The following is a 20,984-nucleotide window of genomic DNA, read 5'->3' on the forward strand; positions in this document are numbered from 1 at the left end:
GACAGCAAGAATTAGAACAACACTAACTGCACACACAGACCATAGTGCTGTACTAATGATGGAATCCCTTAATACATACCTAAACATATTAAATCTCACATTCCTTCTGCTTGTACTACTTGCAAATCCTTATCTTTAAGTATACAGGCTATTTTACAGGAATCAGAAATTAGGTAAAAGAATGAGTCTTCGCACCTGGTGTTGGCTCCAGGTTGCTCTGCCAGTACTTCATTGTATCACTTTCTGCTGTACTGCGTTAGGTCAGTAAATTTAACCAAAATTTTCATTAAGTGGGACAGAGGATAAACATACCTCTAAAATGAAATGGAATAGCATTTTAGTGAGTTGCTTTTTTGGAAAATAAGTAGTACTATAAGTATTTGATAGACCACATATCCACCGTGTTGATTGATTTATGACACTGCACGGCTGCACCATCCAGGTACACTGTGAAGCTCAGGACTAAGACTGGCAACAGCACGCTTGCCCCGTTGTGGCACAAAGCAGTAATACTCACCTGTGTTCTGGGCCTTGCACAGACCCGGTCTGCCTGGGCGGGATGTTAAGGAATCTCTTTCCCCAGAGAGGGGCACGCGCTTAACAGAAAGCAAGTTGTAAAAGACCAGAATAAGCAACCCGTCACCCTTCGAACATACCCTGCTCTGCGTGAGGCTGCAGAGTAAAAGAGGGGGCAAGGCAAGCTGTCAGAAGTCTACTTTCTGTGACAAAAGAAGATTAAATAGGTTCAAAAATGTCAAGTTGTTAGCTGAATATGAGTATTATAGTCCAGAGGTCCAACAGCATTTATTCCTTTAAGTACAGTTGTCTGAACTCGTAGCTAGAAACACGTGGCTTTGGGAGACAGCCCTGCTCAGCAGAGCGCCCCGCTGACAGGGAGGGAAACAGGCCAGTAGTGCAGACAGTTCATCTGCGAGGAAATGGCAGAATTTGCACAGCAAGTCTAAAATACAACTATTCCTGAAAAGCAATGTATTTCCACCGGCATCAGCTATTTAAGTATACGGATTATTAATATCTTTTGTACTTAAAAATAACCAAACCTCTTCCCTCCCCCTATTTTGCTGTCTCTTTCCACAGTACCTGTGTCACAGTTCAAAATCCTGAAAGAAAAACTAGAAGATTAGCCAGTGCAATAAATTCAACAGTAATTCCAGGTACTTGCCAGCAGGAGCCACAGAATACGAGTATTTCGGAACCTTTAGGTATTCACATTAAAGTAGAAAACAGAAGATTAATCAGTAAAGTTAGAAAATGTGAGACACAAGCCTCGTTCTTCTGTATGTAGGCCAAAAGGACTGCTGACCTAAATACAAAGGCTACAGAACAACATGTGCTTCAGAAAGACAGACCTGTTTTGGAGTCACACACTAGTGAATCTACCTCTTTCTTATTAAGCCATTTCAATGCCCCCATTTTACTGCTTTTTTTCTTCTTCTTCCCCAAAGGTTGTATTTGTTTAAACAAGCCAATGACTCTGTTTGTTCTGGTCTGTAAGAGATCCTGTGGAATTTCACACAATAGTCCATTCTTTTTGTTAAAGGAATAGGTTATGCTCTTTCAGCTTCAAATATTCTAGTCCTTTACAGTAGTTTTGTACCCGTCCTTTGATTTCTCCCGAACTCTTGGAAGTACTGACATGAAAACCAGACCAAGCATTCTAGTAAGTTTTTCTAACACTTCAGACAAAAGCATTTCCCCAATTCTGATGAGAAACAAAAAGAATGTAACTAATACATAAAAAGAGGATCAGAAACCAAACCAACATTAATGAAAATTATTCCAGAAAGTGCACATCTCATTAAAGTTATTTTAAAAAATAAAAATGTATCTGTTAGTATGGCAGTCTGTCCTAAATCAATACATTTGTGGCCAATGTCTTTTTAAAGTCAAATCACTGAACTAATGCAAAGCCCTGGCTACGTACCTGAAATCAGCCCCAAAGGCTAACACAACTGCTAGAAGAATGAGACTCTTAGATACAAAAAAATAATTCAAAGTCTGGCTTGATTAATAGTTAGGAAAGAAAACAAGTAGAAGCAGAAGCAGAAGTAAAGCTTGTTTTCATCTGCCAGTCCACAAATGAGATCAAGAACAACCTGATGGTTAAAAGCAACCCATGCACTTATGAACTTCAGACATTCCCTTAATTAATTAATTTTGTGTCAGACACAACGCAGGATTCCGAGTAAGAATGTCAAACTATATAGTTAAGACACATGTATAGAACCAGGTCAATCAGGTTAGTAGAAACCAGCACTCAATTTAGTGTAAATGAGAGAGATTTACCTAAAAATATGTATTTATATATATATATATATATATATATATATATATATATATATATCACACACATATACATATAAAATCACAACTATATAAAATCACATGCTATATAAAATCACAACCTGTATTAATGACTACCAACCACTCAAAATTTACCTTTGGGGGGAAATTAAGATACAAAACATAGATTGTTGAAACTTCCAAGTTCCACTTTTGGATTTAAGTAATTATAAGAAACAACATTTTTAAATAAACCTGTATTTTAATAACCACGCCAGTAAAGGCAAGGTTTTCCCAGTTGCCTCCTGTACAGCAATCTGTACTGTGAAGTGGTTTCTGAAGCAGAAGTGCTTTTCTGTCTTTTGGGATTACCATGGTACGGGTATTTACCTAAATGAGCACAACTAAAAAATGGCATAATAAAGACTGCTACCACTGCAGTAGGTAGGTTCCAATGTGGGCAGGGGGGAGGCAGCAGCTCAGAATTGAGACTAACCAGACCAATAAGAAAGAATTAGTCTTTCACACCGTTCCATCCACAGTCCCCTCTCTGGAAGACTCGGTGTCGCTTTCCTGGATCATGCAATACCCTACAGCTGCTGTTACAATGGCCAGCATGAAGGCAGAACTGTTGTGTCCGAAGGCAAGAACATCCCACTGCCCAGGAGACTGTGCTGCTGCCTTCCCAAACCTGCTGCGACTTGGGGCCGCTGCCACACGCAGCTGGATCAAAAACAAAGCTGGCGTAAGGACAGGGAGAGGGATCTCATGCAAGGAGGACAGAAAACGCTGGCAGTGGAGATGAGCACTTCTGTCACTAGAAGCAAACGCACGCTTAGCTCTTCCGTATGTTAGAATTCTGAGCCTTTTTCAGAGTCATTTTAAAGATTACACAAAAGCTGACTCTTAACAGGAAGAACACTGAACAGGCAGCCTAGAAGGAGCACAAAAGGAAATAATACCATGCATCATAAAACACAAAGCGTAAGTGGAAAGGTTACATCCATTCCTAAAGAGAGGTCACATCTCTACGTCCATGAAATCACCAGAAGAAATTTTCCATTTGCAAAAGAAAGATCAAATTGACTGCGGGAGTCCAGGATGGTCGGCACATAAGACCAATTGAAGAAAGGCCACGAGCTTCACCTCAGAAGCAGCGGCATGACAGGAGTCTCACTCAGCCTTTGCTATTAGGCAGTACCCATCACTGTATGAATAGTGGGAAGCACATAAATACACAGACAAACGAGGGAACAGTTTTGTTTCAACAACCCAACGACTCAATTTAGTAAGGCCTGACACGTAAGACAGAGAAGTCTGCAATAGTTAAAAGCACTGCAGATTACCCCGTATGAGAATTCCTCAGCATCACCAAAAGCATGGATAAGCAGATATTATTTTCATGTAAGACCGTAAGCAGTTTTCTCACATCACACAGCTTTTTCAAAGGGTTTATCCATCTGAACGAAGGTGCATTCTTGTGCCAAATTCCACACGCACCAAAAAGTGTAAAACACCACCACGTTACAGAATCAGAACCCAGACCATGTTCTCATCTCCCCCTCTACCCAGGAGAACGTCACGTACAGCTTGCCTACCATTAACTGACAGTAAGGATCACCTTGGCTTGTTTGGTCTGATACCGTTTCCTGTGGCACTGCCAACATAAGTTGGATTAATCACCCCAAAATATACATAAATATTTCAAACACACTTGTTGAGTAATTTCAACTTAGTTAATTTGCTGAATAAAATTTAATTTTATTTAAAAAAATCTTATACACTATTATTCACCTAGCCCTAGTTGTGAACAGATTCTCACTTCTGAAAATAAACCACATTCTAGTCAATTCATTCAACACCAAATTAAATTACTAGTACTGGATTTTTTTCTTAAAAAAAGTATGTTAAAACTTTACTTTTTTTATTTTTAAAACCTCTAAAGAAAATGTTGCAATTTTACAGAAATGTTTCTTTTCAGGTTATGCTTTTTTTTAAATGCCTGTTATAAATTCAGCTTGTGTAGAGTTTTTTTTTTTCATAGTTTTTTTAATATGTATTATCTGCAGAGACATCGTAACAGTTCCATTTTGTGGATGAACACAAAACTTGTACAGATTTCTCATATTTGGTCTTTAGGTAAATAGTTCCCAAAAGCTGCCTAAATAAACCACTCCAAACTGTTCAGTCCATCATGAAAATACAGTTTTTCCTTTCATAGTGGGAAAGGAAATATAAATAATGCATCATTATTACAGAAAATGACAAAAATCAGATTCAAATTAAGCCAACTATCTAGCTTTCACTCACCTTACTGCATGAGGAAATAAGACGTTATGTGAATTAAAGACTGAACAGCAGCCTTACGTTTAAATTTAATTTTGAAATGTAAAGTGGAATCTATTACCACAATTAAAGTGAGAAATTACCAATACATTTTAAAATGTTCAACTGCAGAACACACACTTAAAAAAAAAAATTATTATAATAATACGGTAGCCACTGTTAGAAAACCACAACAGCTACTCTTAATGGAGACCCCAAAAGGTCAGTGTATGACATCAAAAGTGTTACGGAGAAACTGGTCAGATTAATTTCTACTGATGGGTGCTTAAGCTTAAAAATATCGAATATACCTCTGACAAGATAATTTTACTCTTTTTAAAAGGACTTGTGATAAAGAATTTCATCTTTCTAAATGAAGAACAGTCTGTTATCTTAAACATACACAATATTAAGCGAGACTCTTGTTTTACTTTAGACTGGAAAAATATGCCAGGGACAGTCAAAGTCAACACAAAGTAACAAACAGCAAAAGGTAGCAGAAAGAGAAACAGGTAAGTGCAGCTCTGGTCAAATTCATAGCAGTTCTTTACGTCAGTTAACGGCTCATTTACATTGTAATTTCTAATCAGTTACATGCAAGCCCAAAGAAGCATTTGATCACTACACATGGTAATAAAATTTGATTAAATTTATCAGGCAACTGCTAAAATATGAAAATTTGCAGATGTAATAAAGTAGCTTTATCTGAACTTTAACAGGACAGACAAAAGTAAATCATTCCATTGGTTAAAAAAACCCTACATTCAGTTTTATACCAAACAAAATTTCACATGAAAAGTATTGTGTGATTCCAAAGTTTCCGGAGTAGAAATGGAGTGATTTGAAATGTCAAAGACCCCATTATTTTGCAAAGAAATGAAAATACACCTCAAAAATTTCTAATTCCACATGTGAACAACAAAATACTGCATATCTACCAACAACTGCATCGGGTAGGTCATTATGAAAGGCTAGCTGCCAAGATGTAGGAAATGGCTCCTTGCCTCTGTTCCCTTTAAGGAATATACAATCGTTTGAAACCAGTTCACACTAAGCGCTTATCATGCTGCCGTTACACTGAGATACTCAGTCCTTAAAATAATCTGATAAAGATTTTTTTAAAGCTGCAGCCCTCCCCAACACTGTATTTCTCAGTGTACACAGTTCGGTAGGGGGCAGGGAGGAGCGGGGGGTCACAGCCTCTGGAACAAGATGTTTTGCAGTTTGACTTTAAATTACCAAGTTTTAAGGCCACCTGTGTTGGTTTTTTTTCAGTGCTGAAAGTTGAAGTCTGATCACAGGGCCCCTTTCCCCACTGCGTGAGAACATGTTCCAACATTTTAGGTGTTATATTTAAGTGTCTCCTTTTGGCACCATGGAGTTTGTTTATTTTTTTTTTAAAAAAAGAAAACTCCCCTAAGTTTCTAGTTCTGGCTGCCTTTATCACTCACTGCCACAGGTGGGGTGTCCACGTTAACAGCTATGACTATGCTCTCTCCGTCTTCTGTTTTGATACGTTTGAGTTCCTGCTGTTCTGACTGGTCTCCATTCTGGCGCTTTGTTGGAAGAGATGCCGATGCAGATGCATGGGTTGCTAACATATGCAAAGGACTCGCAGCAGCTGTAAAAAGACAATAAAAACTTCAGCACCCTAATCCTTGTCAAAACAGATGATACTGAAAGCAAATCTGCATTTTCATTAAAATTATGAATTCCCTTATTGGTACTATGTGGGGTATTAGCAATCCCAGTTGAGATTCAGGTCCAGCTGTTTAATCTTTTTGTACAAACCTGAAGGACATTTTCCCAAATCACTCAACATTCACGCAGATATGGACACAGGTGGGAGAATGGGGAATTATCTCCATTTTGTCAATGGGGAGCTGAAGACAGAAAGATTTAATGACTGAAAGCCAATCTACACAGTAATTTGTGACAGAACAGGGAAGCGAATTCAAAATTCCCTTTCAGTAGTTTCTGGCCATGTCTATGGATCACTGCAGAATGCATTATGGCCTGGAAGGAGAGCACCACCGTATCGTATTCATCTGTGGCCGTTAAGTATGTAAGAAAAGCTATGCAATTCACACAGCCCTGAGATGCACATGACTCAAGCAGCAATTCTGCTTTGTCAGATAATGAGGCATTTACCCACAACATAAGGAAAAGGCAGTGCTTTAACAAGTAGTAGCGTTAAGAAATGATGCATTTGATTAGATTCAAGTGCACAACTGAATTACATCAACAGGAATGTATATAGTTCAAACATCCTATACAAGATTTTAATCTCATTCCATGGAAAAGATAGTACAAGTCACCATTAATGGGTGAGTACAGTCCTTTAAACCTTCGAGACATCCACAGGTTCCTTCCCTCTACTTGTTCTTAGGAGTCTGTTTCTCAATATCGACCCGGACTTTATTAGACCAACTATCCAAACGTCTTTGCAAATAATGCAAAATACTGATTCTATATTTACTTGTTCATTGCATTTCATGAAAAATTATCTAAACATTATCAAACCACGTGCTTTTTTACACAGAAGCTCCCTTTCTTCAGCACCACCACTTTGCTGACATTATTACAGCACTCCCTGCTAGTGGAGCTTAAGAATTCCTTACAGACTTCATGTTTATTTGCTAAACTTGTTATATTTGTTGTTAGTAAGCTATCCTAGAGAATACCTGGAATATCACCTCTGCACATAACCAAACTGTTTTGTACTTAGTATTTACTGGTCGAACAAATACTTCAGAAAATTACCTGATGCAAAAAGCTTCACTGCAACTGTAAAATAATTTGTTCTTGTATCTCAACAGTTATTCAGCTTTATTAGAAAAGCTATTCCTTATACAATTTCTGAAGAGATGCCATAAAGATAGTTACTTCTGAATAAAATGCCTTACTGCAAATCTGTTGTTGCTTAAATAAAAACAAGAAGTTTGCCCCTCCTCGTCAAACATGCATTAAGACTATTACTGCATTATTCACTCCAGGGTCTGTTTAGTAGAAAGAGACTTGCTGGCTGCAGCCACAACTGATACAGGGAAGTATGAAATACACAAAAGAACAACGATGTTTGAAATCCACACTTAAAGTCGAAATAAAGAATATCTAGTTACATAATTTTATTCTGCAGTAAGGGACTTGAATTTATTTTGGACTTCACAGCTTTCAGTTAGGCTGACAGGCAGTAAAAAGTGCTGCCAAACTGTTTTGCTGAGAGTAAGATCAGAAAGCACCTTCTTACTTCAAATAGAAAATGTTAGAAGAGTAGTTGCTCTGGATTTCTTAGCTTTCAGATTGCACAAATCTTCTTTCTCCAAAGACAAACACACACAAACACAAATGTGTGCGTAAATACAGGTGTATGCATGTGAACACAGACATAACGTAGATATGTGTGTGTGAACCAAGACATGTTTGTAGACACACAAACAAATCCATATTTCTGTAGGCCTAGTTCCCCCTTTAGATGCTTTGCCTAAGAATTACCTGTTTTCTTGCTGGTTTAGGAGTTACTGTAACAGAGAGACCAGGACCTGGAATACACCTCACTTGCTGTTCAAAATGTAAACATCTCATGAGGTATTTAAGCCCAGGAATCTCAGAGCGAAAATTCCCATCACTGCAAGCACAACCCTATCACACACAGTGAAATAGTGAGAAGCACCACAATTCTACTCCTATGTTCAGCCACATTTCTTAAATATGCCTAGCATGACCTATAAATGTCAGCGATGGAAGAAGAGTAAAAAGGAAACAAAGCAGATAATTCAATCCATTGGAAAGACTTTAGATCAGAAATGTATATTTCAATAATATCAATAAATTGATATAAGATAGCCTAAAACTATTTCTGTAAACATATCTTATGACAAAGAAGCTCCTTCAGTATCAGGTAACATACGAAAAGTGAAACTGTTCGAACAAGCTGTATGCACCTGCGAAGCAAACCAAAACTGAACATTCTGTGAACAAGCGTGAATATATAAAAATTACGAAAAAGTACTGCTATCCACTCAGACTGCTGAGTCTGAGAGGGGAAAGATGATATTCAGACAAGAAGAATCTCAAAATCTTACAGAATTTTTGTCATTTTTAGTACAGGTTCAATAAAAACAGAATAAAAAGTAACAGTTCAAAAAGCCAACCCGCAAGCAAGTTCTGTCTTGTTTTCCTGTTGGTTGGTTCTTGACAAATCATCTGGGGAGCAGTTACCATTTTAATGGCACTGTTTTACAGGAACTTCTTTAAAAACTTGTTTATATCCTGGGTTTAAGGAGGAGGGAGGACGGGTTGTCACCACTAAGTACATCCCTATAATGACCACAAAGAGAATAAATAGCTGTTCAAGTAATCATCAATGAAGAGAAACGCTAGTTCTTACAAACAGGGAGGGAACAATCCGTTACAAGGCTGTAATCTAAATTTTTTGTAGAACTTAGTTTTCAGTATAACTACAAAAGACATGAGAACAGAATTTGAAAATTCAGCAATGGTCATATTGAGGTTTTAGCACGTGCAAGGCAACAGAACATCTTAACACAATACATACCAGCATTGCCCTGTCCTTGTATCGCAGTGGTGATAGGTACTATGTGCGTTCCGTTCTGTGTTACAGTTTTTATTGGTAGCTGGTGTTGACCTAGAGGTGCCTGTTGCACTATAGTAACTGTCTGTAAGGGTGTGGTCTGAGATGTCTGAATGATACGACTAGCAGCTCCTATTGTAGCATGACTAATAGCAGGTATAGGCTCCACTTTAACTAAAAAACAGAAGAGAAAACATTGTTAAAAACAAGAAAGTGTTAAAGAACCATTTGTTTTTACTTAATCAACCCTCAGTGAAAAAGTATACCGTTTTATTACTAGTTCCAACATATCTGAGAAATTACGATGCAAAATCTTCAGTTTTAGCCAAACATTTCAAGCATTCATCTGGAACTAAGTTTAAGTAATAATCCTTCTGTATAAAGAGCTAGCAAAACAACTAACGCACAGGTTCTCACCTTTTACTTCCTTGTGGTCTCCATTCTCTTGAGGTTCTACCTTAGGCTGGGTTACCATCGCAGCTTGCGTGACTACTGCCTGTCCAGCTACAGTGTAAGTGTTTGCTGGTGCTAATCCAGTCACATTTGTGACAGACACAGCTGGTATCTGGTGGACTACATGAACTGTCTGAACTACAGGCTGCTGGGATGTTGATGTCGTCACAGGAGTTGCAACAGTGTAGGTGACAGGTTTAATAGTTTGTGGTAGCTGCCGTTGTACAGTAATTAAAACTGGTTGGCTAGATAGAGGTGATCCTACCAAGAAAGAGAAAAAATTAAGCTACCAATTTTAATTATTTCTTTTAAGCCAGTCATTCCTTTAAACTTAACACGAAAGCCTCAGAGGATTAACAACCTCCTTCACTAATGCCTGAATGATCCAAAAGATAAAACCGGACAATGAAGATTATGACACATGGCTATTCCAAGCCACACATTCAAGGTTAAGTGCTGTATTAGCTCATTAAGACCCATGCATCATTTGGGCAAAAGCCTCCCCACCTCTCCCCAAATGTAGCTGTACTACCAAAGCTATGTTTAATACTCATTCAGTAAAACTCCTTTCCATAGATGGGAACATGTATGTGCTTCAGGTGTTGTGTGAAACACATCTGCATTGGCAAAACTCTCAGCTTCCTAGGCTGGGGAAAGTCTGGTGTCTCTGCTCAGCTCAGGACCATGTTTGCCTTTGCCAACAAATGGTCACTGGCACTTCTGTAGTAGCAGAATATCACCAAGAAAAAGGATGACAAAAGTATATAAACTAAGGTAATTAAAAAAATACATCCTTATTGCATCATGCCTCACACTCTTCGTTTTTTTTATAGCAAATTTCTTATCATGCAAATTTATTCCTTGTCTTTACCCTTTCTTTTTACCCCCACCTTTGAAAGGATGACATGACCACAGATGCATACAAGACACTTGCTTATTTCTGCAATCCATGTAACCTAAAAGGGTTTTTTTCCTAAACCAGAAAGAATACATTTTGAAAGGAAGTGACAACTGTTACAAGACAATACAGTCCCACACAGGACAGAAGCACAATCTCTGCTTAGTAACACAGTGATCAAGGGTGCTGGAACAGCACACAGATAACAGTCTGTACGTTATCCAAACAGAATTTCCCTGGCATGTTTATGTGTTTATCAAAGATTTGCTATAAATGTTAAAGAGTTTAAATATTTATGGGGTTTTTGGTGTACATATGAAGTCTTGGTAATATTTATATATTAGCCCTCTCCCACCTCCCACCCCCAAACACTTATTTCAGGAATCCTCACCTGGGGCACTCTGTGCAAATCGCGCTTCTTGTATTACCGCTAGTTTTGGCTGGATAGCACTAGGCTCAGGTTCCATTGGGACTGGAGATCCTTCCCTGGACAGACTCTCGGGGGTCTGGACTCCACTGGAGTGCGCAGACAACACTCCAGAGTGATTAGGAGAAGCTGGGGCACTTCTGTATTTAAAAATGAAAGCAGCAGCTGATGTGTTTTAACTTCTGAACTGTGAAAGACAGTGACCTTCCTCTAAAGAGACCGTAACACACACTGCCCACAGGAGGGCACCTCTGCCTTCCGGCAAGTACAGTTACAACCCAAAGCAGTTCTGATGATCTTTATAAAGCTTCTGTTAAACAGGGACAGAATTTAAAAGGAAACTTCAGGTATAGTTAATGCAGAAGAAGTGGCTGGGTGCCTTCTTAGGGAGACTCTCTAAACAATCTGTGAAACATGAACATTTCTTCTGGTGGAGAAGAATGATGAGCAAATCTCAGTCTACAGGGCAAGTAATAAAAGATCTGCTCCAGCAGAAAGGCCATAACTTTACAGAGGGAGTAATTTAAACCCACATATTTCCCCATCATGAATTCTGCTTGAACATTATCAAACTAAATACATAATTGTTATCTCTAAGTTCAATAAAATGGTAGCCGGTATTTGATAATTTTCTTTGCAAACAGTTTTAAAATGCAGTAGATGGCAGTTAGAAATTAAAATTATAACTCTGTTAAAAAAAAAAAACAAACAACCCAAAGGTACAGCAAGGCTTGCTTACATTAACAATCTGATGGTTAGTTATGCAAACTGAGTCAGTTCGTTAACACTAAAAACAAGCAATAAAAACAAGCCTAGTGTATGGGGCAGCCTCCTAGTAAATCATACAGAATTCAAATACTGAGTCTGGATGAAATTAAATTACTAAACTTGTGACTGTATCCAAAACTATCAAGTCTGCATCAGCCTGAAGATTAAACAACAGCCATAGTCTTTTTGTTCATCTGTTTTTCCTTACCTAGAAGAGAGTGGTCCCAGAGGGGTTCTAAAGCAAGGTACTCCCCTAGGCCGCCTTTTCCTAAAAGCCTGCTCTATTAATTTGCTTTCAGAGGCAGGGTCTATCCTCCAGAATGAGCCTTTGCCTGGTTCTTCCTGGGAACGTGGTACTTTGATGAAATAACGATTCAGAGAGAGATTGTGACGTATTGAATTCTATGGAACATAAAAAAATATGTAGAATTCATATAACTTTTCCAAGTCAGAATGTGGCCTACTGCAGCAGTTCGTACTATAGGAGACTCGGGGTTCAGGTCTTTAATTCCTTAATTCAACAGAACTCAGAGCACTACAAAGGCAGTGCCATAAACCTGAAAGGACTCTTGCATTTTTCAAATCTTTCCCAACAATTAAAAAAACAGTATGCTAATGCAGCAATAACAGGAATCCCACTTAATTCTCTAATGAGAAACATGGTGATTGCAACAAACTGCTGGAACACTACAAATACTTGCGCATAATGCAGTGTAAAAAAAAAAAAAAAAGAAAAATTATCTGTCTTCATACACCACCCTTCCCCAGGTGTCAAAGAAAATGTGAGTTCATTCTAGGAGGGCCAGTAAAATACAGCATATGCTGATCCTGATCTTATAGGATAATCCTGTTACTGTTCCACAATACAGAAAGAAAAGGTTAAATTACACAAGTTCCAAATGCAGCTAGATTGTTGTGAGTTCACCCACAGTCCAGTCTGTCCCAACAAAGGAGCCAAGGATTTAGTGTGTCCAGAAAAACAACAAATGGCAGTAGGTCCTAAAACAGCTCTTCAGTGAGATCTTTGTTACTGCACTCTAGTAGTTTGCACATTAGTTTATCCTCACTATGCTAAAACACACGCAATTCTTCAATCAGAGATGTAGAAAACTGCTAACATCCTGAAGTGGCTGTACCTATGCTTGACTTTGCACATATAATTTTTTTTTATTTTTTAAAAGAGATAAACCCCAAATGTCTCTAAATATTATCACTGAACAAGAAGAAAATAATGATAAGCATACATACTGAAACACTTGTGGTGGAACAGGGGGGGGAATGGAGAAAAAGTTCTATGTTATCAAAAGCTCTCAAAAATCTGCAAAATCAAGTGCAAATCTTACTCAAATGTCTGAGTTCATGACCCTGATGGCAAGTTTGGAAAACTTAAAGCAATGATAACCATGTATGGTTTCTTAAATGCAAACTGATGAAACCAGAAATGGTTTTCCCTGCCAAAAATTGAAACAGAACTAGAAAGATGCCAAGAACATGTTTATAAATTGTATTTATTTCTCCATATGCTAGAATAAAAAAGTAGATCCAAAAGTACCTGCTAAAGTAAGTTCATGAAGAAGAGTCAAGTGCTCAACAAAATGAGACCTTTATATAATAAAGGATACAAATACCTCAATACTATTTATTAAGGTATAGGATTTGGATACTATACACATGTATGTACTCTATGTTTTGAATAATACGTGCATATATGGCCTCAAATATTATTTAAAACATCTATAAGTCACCCTAACTGTAATCTAACACCTGATGGATAAAAGCTAGCAGAGCTATTCACACATGGAGTACACCTGTTAGTGTTGTAGCAGTGCTTTATGACTAGTGACTGAAGGTCACCTGATTTTCAGCTTTTCCAATTGTTTTTATGAATAGGTGCTAATTAATTATTCCAGAACATACTACATCTGCTGTGTCTATCACCTTGGTTTTGTGAAGCATTATACATCTAAATACATACACTGTTCTAAGGCAGAATTCTTTAACCATGCATTACAGTGTATGCACGTTTGGTTCCATGATGCTTACATAAAGAAGCATTATACTCACAGATATTCAAGATATTTCAGAATAGGAAGCAAAAAGCACACCAACGTTTTATAAACAGAATCTTGTTGCTAAAACAGATCTGTTAGTATGACTGCAGCAAGGATTCTGCACTGCTTATGTGCAAAAAGGAAACAAAAGAGACTTCCTAGCCACAACAACAGCTAAGCCCTTTACTAGCCAAACCATTAACAAAAAGCTAGGAAGAGTTACATTCCCCGCTAACCTTGGAATTCCTCTAAGAGTGATTCAACTTTCATATAGGCCCCGTGACAAATAAGTATGTGATTAATATTTAAAAATCTATTCCGCTACTGAGACGGCATGTATTCTTTAGTCTCCCACTTGTACAGCAAGTAGAGTACTAGCACTTCTTCACTTTTCCCCTCCCCCAGTCTCTCCAAGTTTTACTTCCCTGAAAATAACTTCAGAGCATGCCTCTGTCGCAGATCATGACTGTACTAAGCAGCAACACAGTGAAATTGATACTCCATGACCAACAGTGCAGTCTGAATGTTATACAGGCAAACTGGCCAGTCCTACTAATTGTGCTCTTCTGTCCTTTGCTGAAACTGAAAACAGCAGCAAAGGCATCGAACCTTTATGCGTATCTGGAAAGACTATGCCAGACTGATTCATACTCGGTTAGTCATCCTGGCAAATGCTAAGGTTGGTCTCTTTAAAAATGAAAAGAAAGCAGAAATTAATTCTATAGAATCGAAGGGTTTGGTCTAACTCAGTACAGAAACAATTAAGTTCACAGACAGACTATGTTGTACAAATAAAAAAGGGCACATAATAGTGCAAGATAACAATAGATAACACACACTTGTTCCTTCACTGTATTGCATGGTCAAGACCACTGTTTTCAAATAAAACCAAACTTGTAACATTTAATATCTTAATTTTATCTCAAGATAACAATACGGATGTTTACACAATTATAAGTTACAGAACACAACTACATTCCTAAATAGCGTAAGTGTATTTAAATCCACAGTGCCAATTGTACTTTTCTTCCCCAGAAGTCTATATGTATCCCTCTTAGAGGTTTAGAGAATACCATTCCATGAATAAAGCAATGTTTCAAATACAGAATAACGTAAATTGCCTACTTTGTTGGAGAACTTACAATCAGGAAAAAGACAGAACACTCATTTGACAAATTCTATTAATGAAGGGCTGTTAGGCTCACAAATTTACTTCTTATGACCCTTTACAGCTGCCAGTATTACTTACAACTAAAAAAAAAACCATTCCAGAAATCAAATTTACCTGCCAGCCCTTGTCTGCTGTCCTGTAGTACGGATAATTTTTAGTTATGTGCGTATAAATTCCATTTAGTGTAAGCTGCTTATCAGGTGCCATTGTAATTGCTTGTACTATTAGCTGTGCATAGGAGTAAGGTGGCTTAGAGTCGTCCTGTACAAGAAAAAGAAAAGTCTGCATCAATAAACTTTAAAGATACACATAACCCTTTCTAAATCAAAATTTACAAAAGACAATTAAAAAAAGGCACTTTTGGATGACCAAAATCTTGAGACAGAAAAGAAACTAAGACAATTGTGCTCTTCTGATTAGTAGATTTTAAGATAACATTAAAGATTTGGAGAAACATACAACAGTAATGAATTTTCGATAGCCTATAAACAGATATATAACTGAAAATACATAGAGTCCCTCCCACAAAGAGAGATAAATAAATAAATAAATAAACAAAACACATCTAATCACAAAAACCTACAAATTGTTTTTAAAATCTGTAATGTTAAATTATGACTTAGTGTATATATTTTAACAAACAAAATTTCAGAAGTCTTATATTCACTTAAAATGTGATTTATGGGATTGATTTCAAACAATGTTTACCTTTGGGCTATCTCCACCCGATGCTTCCTTGTCATTTTCTGACTGTGAATTGTCAGCCATTAAATGTAGGTCAGATGGTATTACACGACTCATTTTGTACCCTGAAGAGCCTGCACCACGGGGGCTAGATGGGCAGGAATTTGCAGCACTGTAGAGCATAAAAAGAAGATCCTACTATTTTGTTATACAGTATATCACCACATTATGTCTAATCAAAAAGCTCTTATTGCAGAAAAGCCCACTACCAGAGCTTCTAGACTACAGCTAAGGGTCTGTCAGTATTTCCATTATAAACCCCATCTTCCAAGCCTTTCTAACTCATCCATGGGAATTAAAATCACTGCAGGAAGAAACCTGTCAAATGAAGCTCAGGCTTTCCTCCTCAAAGGAAAAAGGATTAACTTATTTATTAGGTTGTACGGTATTTGTGCAAGATTTGCCAACAGAAAAGTCCACTTTAACTACGTAAGCAACCACAAATTTTAAGACACTCATTTGAAACAAGAAACACCTCGCATGAAATTTCTGCCATATGCTTGTACTCAGCCCGCTCAAAAAAGGTCTCTCCTGTGCAGTATTTTTGCATGTTTGAGAAAATAGAGCGACCAATCAGGAAAAAAAGTTTTGAATCTCATTTGAATCTAAACCAACATTATTTTAAGTGTTTGCAGGTATGTGTGCATACATACACACACATAGATATGTATAAAAATCATAAACTTATCTGTAAACGGTATGCAGCAGCACTGACTCATCTCATTTAACACAGTATTAGGCCAACAGAGTAGATACACTGTTACAAAGCAAAAGATAGTGCCAAACCAAAGAAGCCTCTCTTGACACCTCACGTTTTGCTATCCATCACAGAAAAACAAAGATATAATTGTATATAATTCCACTGTACCATCTTTCTAACAGTTGTCTCCCTGCCTTGCACAGTCCACAGGAACCACAGCTGCACAAAGCCAATTTTCTTCTAAAATTCTCATTTAGCCAACAGGAAAGAGACAGTCATTGGGTGATGTCTCTCCCCTTCTCCAAAAAAACATTTCAGCAGTTCTCTACAACGAGGTATACTTCTCAGCAATTCACACTGTAACTGATTTCAAAACAGCCCTCAGAAATTCCAAAAAAGTTAACTAAAAATTAGAATGACAAAGCCTGCTGTGCCCCCAGAACCAGCTTTATCTCCAAAGACAATCTTTAACCTAAATTGAATCTATGGTTCAAAACACTGAGTAACCAATAAAGCTAGAGAATGTTATTTAGATTTATACAATAAAGCTTTAACAAATTTACATCTGTCAAGTTTTGTTTGTCTGCCTGGCCTCTCAAGCTTTTTGCTACCTCCCTTTTTATGTATAGAAGCAAGGCAGGCACTTTAGATTGGGCAATATATATTAAAAAAAAAAAAATCTTCAAGTTTCACATCACAAGAAATCCACCAACGTTTTGCTACTAATGATATACTATACAAGGGAGATTGGATTTTTTAAGTGTTGTATGGAAGAATCCTTGATTAGAGCCGAAATGTGTAACTAATTTATTTTTTTTAATATAGGTCACTGCTGTTCTATGTTTTCACATATCAACTGACAACATCCCTCTACTGTGCTCACTTTAGCATATATTGACAAAGCGACACATATGGTATAATCAAAGCAAGTTTACAAGTCTTCTACAAAACAGGATGATTTGAAGAGAAACTGTCAAGCTTTGCTCTCAAAATAGAATCAAAAGTGTAATTTTCTTCCCCTTTTTTTTTTTTTTTGGTAATAAACTATAGTCAACAGGTGCATGAAAGCCCTGAAGAGAATTACAAAATTCACGGTGAGGCAAAGACTGTGGTGATATATGTGATATTATCTGAAATATTTATGAGCTGCTCTGTCATTTCTTGGGCAAGATATGTTTTCCCTGAATTTTAATAAGAAAGCAAACCTGTTATACAGTCAAGTCTAGATCTCTTTTCTCTCTACTTCCACCATTTATATAGATCTCATTAAACACCACAATATTGAGATCAAGATCTTGGCAAGCATGAAAGAAGTCAATTACCCTTACATTCAAATTTCATTAACCAGATCTACATTTTTAAAAATCAAGCATTAACAGTCCTTCACTCAAGTGAAGACACAGGAAGTGAGAGGAGAAGAAAAAACTTTCAAAAGCATGTATGTGACTTTGAAACGCAATTTTCAGTGCCTTTAAATAAACTCTTGCTCCTGAACTTTCTATGAGTTTTCAAAATTGTATGTAAACTAATTTTATCAGTTTGTGAGGACAGCTTACGTTTAATTGAGTTTGGTCCCAAAGAACAAGTCAGACAATGGCTACAATTAGCAAATCAAGCAGCACAGCAAGTAAAAAAACCAGATTAACCTCCCCTGCAGAAGATTTCCCTACACTAAACTCCACATCTTACACTGTATTTTAAGTAAAACATCTGTTTACTTCCAGCAATGACTCATCAGTAACAAATCTTCTGGAGTAAGGGATCAGTCTATTTTCGACACTAATGATAAACATTTTTTCTGATTATAGACTTCAGGGGGACAGTAACTAATGAGAATGTTTAAAAATAGTATAATTTAGACTTATCTCATTTAAAGTGTTGCCATAAGCATGCAAGAGTAAAAAGCAATCTAAATCACCTGGAATGCAAGAAAAAGATATGCTCCTTTGCTGTTCTAGGAATGCCAGGCTTCTGAGCAAACTGTTACACACTTAACTTACTAAATTTGAATATTAAAAGTTGTTCATGCAACTGACTTTATTAGTTAGCAGAATGGTGCTTTTCTCCAAGGCAGGTAATGCTGAGCTTCAACTAAACTTGTACCACAAAAGCAAAATACTTATAATGAATTAGAAAGCTATCTCAAGCCTGTAACCATGTATTGCCCTATATCCAATCTGCAGGGTTTAAATACCTGATAGTTCCTGTGGGAGAAGGGAGAGGGCTGATCAGGTGAGCCATGTTGTCTGGAATGTTTATTGTTAAGGGAGAGATCTGGGGTTGCACAGGCTTCACTGGGGACTCCGGGGCCTCCTGTTTTTCTCTCTTTTCATTGGACAGAGCTGTGAAAGTTATCTTGATGTTTGTGCTGGGAAACCTGAAAGTACAGCTGAAAAATAAAAAACAAATATATAAGCCACTTGTTTACAGAATGTAAGAATTTCTGCATTACTTGCACGTATCACCTAACCTTATTTAAAAAATGAGAACGTATGGTATCTTATGTAATTACCTGTAACCATCTTCATTTTACAGATCATACAGAAAGATCAGTGTGACCAGAAAAAGATCCCCAAGTAAGCAATTTTAAAATTTGGGAAGAAATATAAGCAAACGCAATTCTTTGTAACAAGGGCAGTTTATGTGTTGTCTCTAAATTTCTTGAGGCTCATCCTGATCTTGCAACTATCCCTAAAAGAAGTACTATTTTGAAGACAAAAGACTATTATTTTATGATGCCAAAGAACAGCTTCGGCAAACGAACAAGTAGGTCCATGATATCAAAATTAATCACAAGCATAAACGTTGGCCAATTTGAGGTCTACCCAGTTTCACAGACTGGTCTAACTAAAAGATTTGGTTTCTTTTCTCTTAAAATACTTATTAAACTAAACACATATCAATCCTAATTCTGATCATTTACAGAGTATATTGCTGTTGTAGTACTACACTCAACTATCTTTTTTCAGAGCTGAATTTAAGAGCCAATTTCAATAAATTGTCCATTTTTGTATATTACCAAAGATTGCATGCCCAAATTTAAAGACTAGTGATAAATTAACAATGCGCAATTGTTTAAAAATCTGGATAATAAAATACAATGAATGCACCTTTGAGTATTTTCCTTTCTACATCTCTGTATATAGCATTTAGAAGTTAACCCAATTAAACAGAACAGGCTATTTATAACTTCTCAGTAAATAAACAGCTTGAGCAAACAAGAAACTTAATTTTCTCTCAACAAAAGCATCTATAAAAATACAGGTCAAATAACTTCACTATCTGCCCTTTCTTAAGCTGTTAAATGACACTCAGCACTAAACCCACAATTATATTTACACACCTCTTCCACATGATGAAAAGGACTTTCCATTGCCACAATACCCAGAAACAAACCTTAGAAAAAAATTTTTTTAGAGTGATTCTGGGTAAATCTAGTTTTATAAAGAAATGAAACAACAGCATGCTGGAACAGGCCTAAGAAATGTAGCTATGAATACGATACAGACTGTAAACAAAAGTGATCATTTCTCTGGAAAAATATATTAAACATAAAAGTGATGTAAGAATTGGAAGGAATACTCAGCTGTGGAGTAGCCTTAAAAACACTAGCTCTCCTGTTTTGGTTTTTATTTCTTAAAATTAATCTAAGGATGTTTATAGAACAGAGGTAGCATTTGATTTTTCACTACGTTTCTTGCCACATGCACTGCAGCGATTCTTTTTTCCTACAATACACACCCAAGGATCAGGAAAAAGAGAATCAACAATGACCTTCCTTTTCTCTCAGTCTTACTTCTCAGTATGGACCATGTCCGAATTTAACAGACGACCTATTTCTGAAACACGCTCAATGTACTAAATTAGGAACAGAATCTATGCCAAAAAAACTGCACATGCATTTCAGCAAGAAAGTTAAATGGACCAATTTCTGGGTTGGTTTTCTTTTTTTTTTTCCTCTCTTTTTTTTTTTTTTTAATACCTTCAGTAACAACTAATTTCTTTACTTTTTCCAGTAGAAAGTATTTTTTGCTTGTATTTTTACTGACAATTGAAAGAGGTCTCAGCTGTTTTGCTAATAAAAAATGTTTTCTGAACATTTCAGTTAATCAGCAATAATGACAACACCACTTCTCAAGTGTATGCAAAGAGGGTAGCCAAAGACATCGTTTTTGCTAAAAATCTGTGAAGAACAACATCTGTTGGACATAGAGGTTTAAATTTTAGTCACCTGCTCTATAGCCTCTATTTAACTTAATGCTTTTCAGACCAAGCTTATTTCAACTTAAGACAAACGTGGGAAGAACCAGACATAGCTTTAGATGCTCATTCACTGGTTAGATTTCTTACTGGCTAGTAAAACAATCCAGTACATAATAATGAGCAACCAGAGTCCTACAGTGCTGGGGTGGGGTAAGGACGGGGAGGAGGTAGATCTTCACAGCTCAGACCAGAAATACGGAAACACATAAAATGTATACTCGACAACTCCTCCAATATTCCATATAAGTATGCATATTAAAACATCTCCCTTCTTACACTATTGCAC

The 20,984-nt window shown here is 37.0% G+C and overlaps 1 protein-coding gene across 6 annotated transcripts in view; it reads right to left on the reverse strand.

Moving 5' to 3' along the window:
• Positions 1-4,040: 4,040 nt before the first annotated feature.
• The window catches only part of FOXK2 (forkhead box K2), a 76,340-nt gene continuing 59,396 nt past the window's right edge, over positions 4,041-20,984 (reverse strand). For all 6 annotated transcript variants that reach the window (XM_030013615.2, XM_041123813.1, XM_030013616.1 and 3 more), the window contains 8 exons: positions 18,630-18,824; positions 15,700-15,847; positions 15,106-15,252; positions 11,978-12,171; positions 10,966-11,141; positions 9,641-9,937; positions 9,188-9,397; positions 4,041-6,250 (listed from right to left, as the gene is read on the reverse strand). In XM_030013615.2, coding sequence (XP_029869475.1) covers positions 6,054-6,250; positions 9,188-9,397; positions 9,641-9,937; positions 10,966-11,141; positions 11,978-12,171; positions 15,106-15,252; positions 15,700-15,847; positions 18,630-18,824 — 1,564 coding nt within the window. In that variant the 3' untranslated portion in view covers positions 4,041-6,053. The remainder of the gene's footprint in view (positions 6,251-9,187; positions 9,398-9,640; positions 9,938-10,965; positions 11,142-11,977; positions 12,172-15,105; positions 15,253-15,699; positions 15,848-18,629; positions 18,825-20,984) is intronic.

This window comes from Aquila chrysaetos, chromosome 5, assembly GCF_900496995.4.
Source record: "Aquila chrysaetos chrysaetos chromosome 5, bAquChr1.4, whole genome shotgun sequence".
NCBI lineage: Eukaryota > Metazoa > Chordata > Aves > Accipitriformes > Accipitridae > Aquila > Aquila chrysaetos.